The sequence below is a fragment of the Momordica charantia genome, assembly GCF_013281855.1.
Source record: "Momordica charantia cultivar OHB3-1 chromosome 10 unlocalized genomic scaffold, Mcharantia_2.0 BLBB01000010.1, whole genome shotgun sequence".
Classification (NCBI taxonomy): domain Eukaryota; kingdom Viridiplantae; phylum Streptophyta; class Magnoliopsida; order Cucurbitales; family Cucurbitaceae; genus Momordica; species Momordica charantia.
The window spans coordinates 11,641,855-11,650,783 of record NW_028275158.1 but is presented as its reverse complement, the minus strand read 5'-3'; the positions used below and the strand labels follow the sequence as shown (position 1 = coordinate 11,650,783).

Genomic DNA, 8,929 nt, shown 5'->3' with positions numbered 1-8,929 from the left:
ATAAAGCCTGTACATTGTGAGCAACTTCAGTGACCAAAAATAGAAAACATACGCGACTTGTGTAGAATGTACGCAACTTTCCTACTGATTCAGCACTCCCATACCACGTCATATATATATCTCGTTGGTATCAAAATTGCATCCATTGTACGCGTTTTTTACTTTGACCAACACCTCTTGTTGTCAATAGTTTTGATAGCTAACTTAGTTTTGGAATTGTTTATTTAAATTACATTTGTTTTGTTATTACTTTTACATCAACATTATTTTTTAAACTAAATTATTCTTAAAATTATTCCTTAATTTGTTTAATTCAAAAAGTTTATAAAGTTTCATAAACCCTATTTGTTTCATAAACCCTATTCACTCCCTTAATATTGCCATATTGATGGAATAGTAAGATCATTTCAAGTTTCACATCAGGTGTATATTCACAAGTCGAGTAATTATATTTTTTGTAATAAAAATGGTGAATACATATATAGATGAAAATAATATTTCAAAAGACATCATGAGTTGTAATGAATAGGAGACTTGCAAAACAGAGAACACTCTGACGCCCAAGTTAGGAAGAATCCAAGTTGTATTCAGAGTGTAATACAGGGTTCGCGTACTTAATAGAGGCAAATGACTTCTATTTATAGGCAAGATCTCCAACATCTTTCCCGACAAGGCCACAATGGCTCTTTAAGGTAACCGTGAATCGCGGCGAATTGTCGTGGATTCTGTCGGGGAATGAGGCTTAGCAAAAGAAGCCAAGGTCGATTCGACCAAAGAATGGTAATAAGACCCAAGGAATCTTGGTCAGCTTGGCTATGTTGGACGTCGGCTCGGTACTGGTTTTCAATATTGGTTTTGAGTACCAAGGTGATAAAAGTTGACTCCATAAACACAAAGTCACGTATCTCTTTCTCCTCCAACCAAGACGTGCCATGTGTGAAGCTGAAAACCACCCTCAACAGACGTAGTATTTTTTAGATTCGCCAATAGTGAAAGTACATTATGTGCCACAGCGGGAGATGAAAGATATTATTAATTAAGACCAATTTGATAACCATTTCTGTTTTTGGTTTTTGCTTTTATCCATTTTTAGTTTTTTGGTTTTTGGTTTTGTGTTTTTAAAAAACAAAAACTATATACGTTTGATAACCATTTTTTGTTTTTTTTTTGTTTTTAAAAAACAGAAAATGAAAAATGTTTGGTAACCATTTTTAGTTTTCTGTTTTTAAAAAGTTAGAAAATTGAAAATATATATTAGAGAGAGAAAATTCTATGTAGGGTAGGGATCAATATGGTGTGGGTGCGACTGAGGATCATCTCCCCCATTCTCGTGCTCGTGAAAAATTTTTAATCCTCGTCTCCACCTCGTTCTTCGAGAGATGTTCTCGAAAAAAATTATCGGTTTTATAATTGTTTTTAATTATTTTTAGAAATTTAAAAATAAAAGAATATAATAAATATATATTAATTATTTAAAAGATGGAATCGGGGACGGGGTCGATCGTGACATGCATTTCCCATTTTTTGCGCCCAACTCTGCAGAAATTTTTGTCATCCCTAATGTAAAAGATATGAAAGTACAAGTTTAGAGAGATGTAAATAAACTTTTAGAAGATAAATTTTAGAGAGATAAATAAAAAGATTTAGAAAAAAATTAGTGAAAGAACAGTTAAAGACAAAAAGAGAAAAATTTTAGAGAAGAAAAAGTAAAGTAGGGAGGAAAAGATATGTAAAGAAAAAAAGAAGAAATTATAATTAAAGAGAAATTTATAGTGAAAAAAGTTTAGAGATAAAAAAAGATTAAAAATATAATTTTAAGAGAAAATAAATAAATACAAAGATAAATAAAAATTACCGTGAAAGAAAATTAACATATAATTTTCAGACGAAAAAATAGATTAAGAAGAGAAAGAAAAATTATAAAAGATGAAATTTTAGAGAGAAGAAATGGTTACCAAATTATGTATATAAAAGTCATGATTTTATATACATAATTTGATATTTCAAATATAGAGAAGTATAATAAAACATTAAATATTTTGTAAAGCGTTTTCAATAAAACTATTATTTTCTTTGATATAAATAATTGGAAGAATAAAATTTCAAAACTTTATAGTTCAATTAAATGAAAATATCTTTTATATAGAAATAAAATATATTTCTTTTATTACAAGAAAATGGGAGTGGGATGGTTCGAAAAATGAAAACCGCGTGAAAGCCAACCGATCAGTGCAATTCTATATACTAAAAAGCAAGATACATATTATTTAAGGAAAATACTTAGGTCCTGATTAGCAAGAAGCTATCTTGTGCTACAACTAAGAGAAATACAAAAATAAATATCTGTCGATTTTTATTTTGTATATAGGTTCTCATGGGTCAGGATCCAAATATTTTCCATTATTTAATCCATGTATAAGGGCACGTGCCCTTGGTGATCTCTTTGTAGATCCGCGATCGGCCTCTGGGTCGGTCGTGTAGTGACAAGTGTGGGTTGAAATTCAGGTTGATGATGTTCTTCCTCGGGCTTTTTGGAGGAATTAGGTAATGGTGGCTCTGATTTCTTCATCTCATTATTCTTTTGAGAGTCAAAAAACTTTTTCCATGTATAAGCCTCAAGCACGAGAGTGATTGTGGCCAAAGCCACAAGAATTCCTATCACTGCCCTCCTCCAGATATCCTCAGCTTTCAAAATTCTTATTCCTTCAAATATGTTTGCAAATATCACAGCTAGTAGGGCATACCCTAGGAAGTGATGGTATATGTTCCACACTTTTCGGAAGTCGTCCTCGGGCTTTGGCCTAAACCATATCGCCATCGTCTACGATGTAAAAAGCAAATATATCAAAAGTTAGTACATCAACAAAATCACTATGAGTATATAGTTCATCAATATCATAGTAGGAGCACTATGTAAACCTTCACTACTAAGAAAAGTTAATATGTACTTTTTTACCAATTTAACCCACAAATTTCCCTCATCATATCAAAATATTTTAAAAAATAAAGCTACCCATATAGAAGATTTCCAATCAAATAAAAGTAAAAACACACACAAATGTTAACTCAAAGACAACTCTATAAACAATATACTTACTATTGTCTCAAAGGTCAGTAATACCATCCCAATAACAAAATTCACACAACTTTAATTTGTCTACTTTTTTCTTTTTTCCGCCGTTAGTATTTCAGTTGTTTTATTTATTTTTTTTAATAATGTAGGTTGAAAATAGAGATTATAATTAAAAGAAAAGGAGAGAGAGAGAGAATTATGAATAATACTTGTAAGGTGACAAACGAGAAAATAAAGATGGCAAAGATGCGATGAGTGAGGAAGACATAGCGTGTGGAAGCATGTCCGAGCCACATCCCAATGGCCCAACCGACGAGACCAATCGCAAACCCTAAGCTCTGACACCCCACATGAATTCCGTACCACGCGTTGTTTGAATCTATTGGGAATTTCTTGAAGAATCTTGCTATTATCACTCCCACCGGCAACAGCGTTCCCCACCCTAAAATGTTCAATATTCCATGCACCTAAAACCGCGTCCAATGTTTAACCAAACTATACGAACTAAATTGTAATTTATTTTTACTACTCGACCTACTTTCCTGAGACGAATCTTGATGTGGGCGATGTCCGAGCTTTTCCCGGAGACTAGGTTGAGCATCTCGACGCTGTCCACGTTCCGGAGAGTGGCGACGTGCTGCTTCGGCTCGTCTCCTTCGACCTTGTACCCGATCTGCCACACCATATTGAGCCGGGAGATGTTGTAATCAGCGGACGATAGGTTCAAGGAGGCCGACACCATGTGGTATCCTGTCAAATCGTTGTACTCAAAGCTGGTACACTGCACCTCCTCCAGCACCGACGGCTGGAGCCGGCATCCGATCCTCGTCTCGTAGGTCACATTGTAAGTTTTGCACACGAGGGACGTCTTGGACGAAGGGTCTTTTATGCCGATGGCCGCTCTGGTTCCGACCATCTCTGGCTGTGGGCCCGGGTTGACGCCCCAGGCAAGCCAACCCATGTCCTCGGCTAGGACCGCGCCGACCAGGATGCGGAGGAGGTGGCGGTTGCCAGAGCTGGACGGGTCACTCCACCCGAGCTCGGCGCCAAGGGTGGACAGTTTTTGGCAATGTGATAAGCTTCTGGCTTTAGCGAGTTCATGGAATTTGTCTGTGCATGGATGGAAGGCGAGAGCCAGAGGGAAGATTGTTGAGAGAAATGGGAACAAAGAGAGAAATATTATGGGGTTCTTCCAAGAGGAGTACATGTTTTTCCTTGGTCTCTAGGAGGGGTTGATAATTATTTAAATAGTGATAACATTTTGTTAGAATTTTGACATATATAATAGGAGAGATAAAGGTCCAAAGAGAGATATTTTTAAGTTTTTCAAAAAGAATGAAGAGTTAGTAAAGATAGTGTTGACCAGTCAATATATATCCAAATGTTTTTTTTGGGTTTAATCTCTATTTCCTCCACTCCCAATTTTGTGCCTATAAATTAAACTTTTAAAAAAGGTCTTACGAGATAGAAATCTCTTAAATAAAATAATTATAAATTATTGAAAGTTCAAAAACATTTTGCTTGTAAAGACAAAATTTAAATTTTGAAACTACCACTTACGAAAGGAACAAACTTATTTGGGGCATTCTTTATGTGCTTTTTGTCAGGTTTGGAGTGGGAATATTACTAAACTTGATAATCACCCAAAGCATGTGGTACTATGAAAGCCATTATATATGAACCTTAGTTCATGCTATTTTTAAACCTTTCTTTAAAGTTGTACTCTCTCTCTTCACTCTCTATCTCCTTCATCATTTTTTTTTCTCTCTCTCTCTCCCCAATGACATATTCCACACTTTGATGAACTTAACTGTAAAGGGTCTGAAACAGATTAAAGAGATCAAATTACTTGCCAGCTATATACAATGAGATTCTACTTAATTAGTTAATGCTATTTGAAACCTGGAAGGTTGATTGTTTGTTAGTGCTTTGAAAATGATTCTTAATTAACATTTTAAGATGTGTGATATACGTCGATGCGTAAATTTAACTTGGAAGGATTACAAAATTCGAACTAAAATGGTCTGACCTAATCTGTAAAGCAAAGAAAGATAACAAGTCACGCACTTCGATATTTAAATTAGAATCGAGTTTTTTGATTTGATCATTGGAGTTATCGTATTGTTAGTCTAGGGTTTTTAGTTTTTAGGCATAGGTATTATTTTGGGGCAGTATGAATAACTAATGAGACATGATGATGAAATTTGATTTGGGATGTCAAAGAAATTTGGGCAATTTATACTTGCACCATATTCTCAATTTTTTTACACACATGCGAACAAATAAAATTTTTAAAGGTATAAAATTTCGCAATTATGGCCTCTATGAAATTTCTTATAATTTGTATACAGCTATTTTGGGGTGAATCTATTTAGGATAGGAGTATATGATTCATTTAAATTAACATCTAATTTAATACATTTAAGAAAGGGTCCGACTGAAATAAACAAATAGGAGAGTATAGATAAAATATATATATATATATATATATATATATTGTACAGCAAAAGTAGGATTTTTTTAGGGTATTTAAATATGAGTTCTTTCTCGTTTATGGTGGGGAAATCTCTCTTTTGAGGATTTTCTCTTTAAAACAATGGGACAATTTCAAAGTAGCATCATTTGGACTGGATTTGAAATGTAGATTGATTTGATTTGATTTGATTGACGAGCCAAATTATTGGGTCTGTTGGCCTCAGACCTAGTATCGAGAGGCATCTGGATAAACACTGTGCTGCCCAGGCCAGCCCACAGATAGGCTGTTCTTGACCTAGCACCAAGGTGCTAGCCCACGGGTTGGATAGCCTCAGCTTGTCGGCCTAACACCATGGCACTAGGCCTATTGTCGTGGTGTTGATGCTGTCCACAGGTTGGCTGTTATCGCTCGATTGACTTCGATCTGTGACCATGTGTCTCTTGTCTCAAAAGTTTCATTTTCAGAGTCTCAACTCTTTGAACAATTAAGGCTTGTAACCTTACTTGTCTTTGAGCTGGCTTACTAGTCGTTTTGTGGCTTCTTAAAATATTAGAGTTTTATTTCTCCCCGTACGATACACTAAATCAAGAGTATGTTGATGTGACAATTAATATACCTCAACTATAATATATATTAATAAGAGTACTACAGAAAAATGATGGCATAAAATCCAAATCATTCTTCAACTACGGGGTATAGTTGAAAATTTGAAAGGTCCAAATACATGAGGAACTTAGTTAACCCTTTCAGAATGAATAGAATATTTAAAAGAGTAAAAGAAAGGGGTTGTCGTGATTCATGCATTTGATTGCTATATAAGTATATATATGTGCTTTGCCAACTAAACCAAGAAACCCTCGAATACTTTTTCTTCAATAAGCTTAAAAAAAAAAAAAAAAAAAACCCACAGATCCTCATCGTGGGGCTCAGACCTTTATTTTGCAGGCCTTTTCTTGATCCTATTCCTTCTTTTGGTAGTTAATTGATTGGATAATGAACTTCTTTTGCAATGATTTGTTCTGAATTTGGTATGGTTCCTATGTCGTCTTACAATATTTAATAAAAAGTAAAACGAGAAAATATTAAATTTATACAAAGTTCACCATTTTGAATCAAATACGTTATTCCCTAGTCCTACCGTTCAACGTCATAGTTATACAATACTAAAACAAACCATTCATAAATGGCTTATGAACATAAATGGTAAATAATATATAGAAAATATTTATAAAATTGTCATTAATGGTTAATTCACATGTATACTATTCTATTCTATTATTTTATTTTATTTATTTAAAATATTTTCTGTCTCCTACCGTCCTTAATATGTTACGGGGATGATATGCTAATTTTATATGATACCTAGTGTTTTAAAAGCACATTGTAAATTAACTTTTTAATCTAAGTGAATAATTGTTGTTATTATTATTATTAATTTTGATGTATTCATAGTTTTGCTGTTTTTAATGATTAATAGGCTAAAGCTAGAGGAAGAAAACTCAATTAATAATTATGTTAGATTGTTGCATAGGAGGCGATGAGCTGTGTTGGGTTTATGAGCGTTGGATTTGTAATTGAGTACAAACAAAGTACCACGTTGGCCATGGAAGGGGTGTTGAGAAATTAATAGTCTTGTATAATTTTTTCTTCCACGAAAAATATCCAAACACAACCACAATATGCAAGTAAAGAAGAAAACTGTAAAGAACAAGACAATGACACAACAAATTATATTGGTTCACCATTAAGGACTACGTCCACTCTTCCACTTAAATGTGGGTAATTCACTAATAATGTTAAGGATTTGGATACAATAACACTCCTAAAAAATATCCCATAGAGGTCCCAACAAAAGCCCCCTAGTTTCTAAGTATTTTTACACCATTAGTACTTAGGAACAGGAATGAAAACCAAAACAATCAAGATATAATGACCTCAATAATATCGATCTTGATCAACCCTAATGCCTCTGTCAATACCTGAGCCGCTGCCACTAATTTGCTGCCAAAACCCTCTTAAAATCGGATGAAAATAACCTTTTTTTGGCTGACAAAACCTTAAACCTAAAACTGCACATTTATAGGCGAACCAGTGCCATGGCACTATCTACGACGCCATGGCGCTACAGACGCAAAAGCGCGCCCGTGCTCCCCATTAGGACAGCGCTGTGGTACGCTACAGCGGCGCCGTGGGCAAACTAACTATACTTTTCTTCACCTACATTATAACCCTATTGTTGACGGCAAATTTTGGGAAGGGCCATGTGTCCTTTGGAGGGGTTGTTTCAATGGAGAGCAAATGAGCCTGCAACCAGAAAATTCAATGCCGGTGCAGTGTCCCGCCTAATAACCTCTGATGCTCAAGTCAGTAATCAAAGTAGAAAATAGGAAAAGACACCTTAAGTATTAGTGACAGGTTTTTCACTTGCCCGGTGAGGGTGGGGGTCCTTCCTTATATGGGGAGCGATGGTTACTCTTCTTGCCCTTCACTTTATCCGTATTCTCGACTGCCCCTTGTATCTTCGACTACCATGGCTAACCAACCAGTGGTGAATCACGTTCCGACGCAAACGATGGAGCAAGAACTCTTGGACCTTCGTTTTGAGTATTGGGTTCCAGACTTCTCGCTCCTGCGTCTTCCGGCGAAGGATGAAAGGATCGACAACCTTCCTCCCGAGTGGGTAAGTTTATACCCACATATGTTATAGAACGAAGTCAAACTTTTACTTTATCCTGTCGCTCAATCTTTTTTTGTCGCTTATCGGTGCTAGCACAATTGGCCCCTAATGCCTGGGTGACCATAATGGCGCGCTAGCCATGATGGCGAAACGATGAACTTGACCCTACTTACTGCGTTGACCCTAATGAAGTCAATTTCAGGCTTCCCCGAATTTTACAGCCCAAGCTCTCGTTATGACATGTTTTTCAATGCTCTGACTATGAACAAGCATTGAAAAGATTGTTGGTTCTTCGTCAGTGGTCGATGGTTGGCTATTGACAGGTCGTTTGTTGGCCGTGTGCCTAGCCGCTTTGGGGAAAATGACGAGTATTCTTCCCTCCTGCAGTTACTTTTGCCTACGACTTCATTGTGATTCTCAAGTATTTGTTTCTTCTTTTGTAGCGTTGCCAAACGGGGTGCTTCCTCCTTCATCTGAGTTGATGAAGGTGCTGCGGAAGATCCAGAACATCCCCTAGACTCAAAGGGTTCCTATGCTCATTGCCACAGATGATAGGCTTGCGCAACATCACCTTGTTGAGGATCCTAACCATTCCGGTGCTTCAGCAAGTAAGACTACTCATGTTTTTTTAATGGACTTGACGGGCTGATCATTTCTTACCATCGATACTTTGGCGCAGGCTTGGCGAGGCCATTTTTAGCCT

The 8,929-nt window shown here is 36.0% G+C and overlaps 1 protein-coding gene across 2 annotated transcripts; it reads right to left on the bottom strand.

Moving 5' to 3' along the window:
• Positions 1–2,121: 2,121 nt before the first annotated feature.
• LOC111019262 (cytochrome b561 and DOMON domain-containing protein At5g47530) lies at positions 2,122–4,336 on the bottom strand. 2 transcript variants are annotated; one of them, XM_022295605.2, is made up of 3 exons: positions 3,612–4,335; positions 3,283–3,540; positions 2,122–2,821 (listed from the first exon to the last, which is right to left on the bottom strand). In XM_022295605.2, exons 1-3 carry the CDS (start codon positions 4,278–4,280, stop codon positions 2,405–2,407), a joined length of 1,344 nt encoding a protein of 447 aa, XP_022151297.1. In that variant the 5' UTR covers positions 4,281–4,335; the 3' UTR covers positions 2,122–2,404. The 2 variants fall into 2 exon arrangements, with proteins under 2 accessions (XP_022151297.1, XP_022151298.1); XM_022295606.2 differs by lacking the exon at positions 3,283–3,540 and having other exon boundaries at positions 3,612–4,336.
• Positions 4,337–8,929: the final 4,593 nt, after the last annotated feature.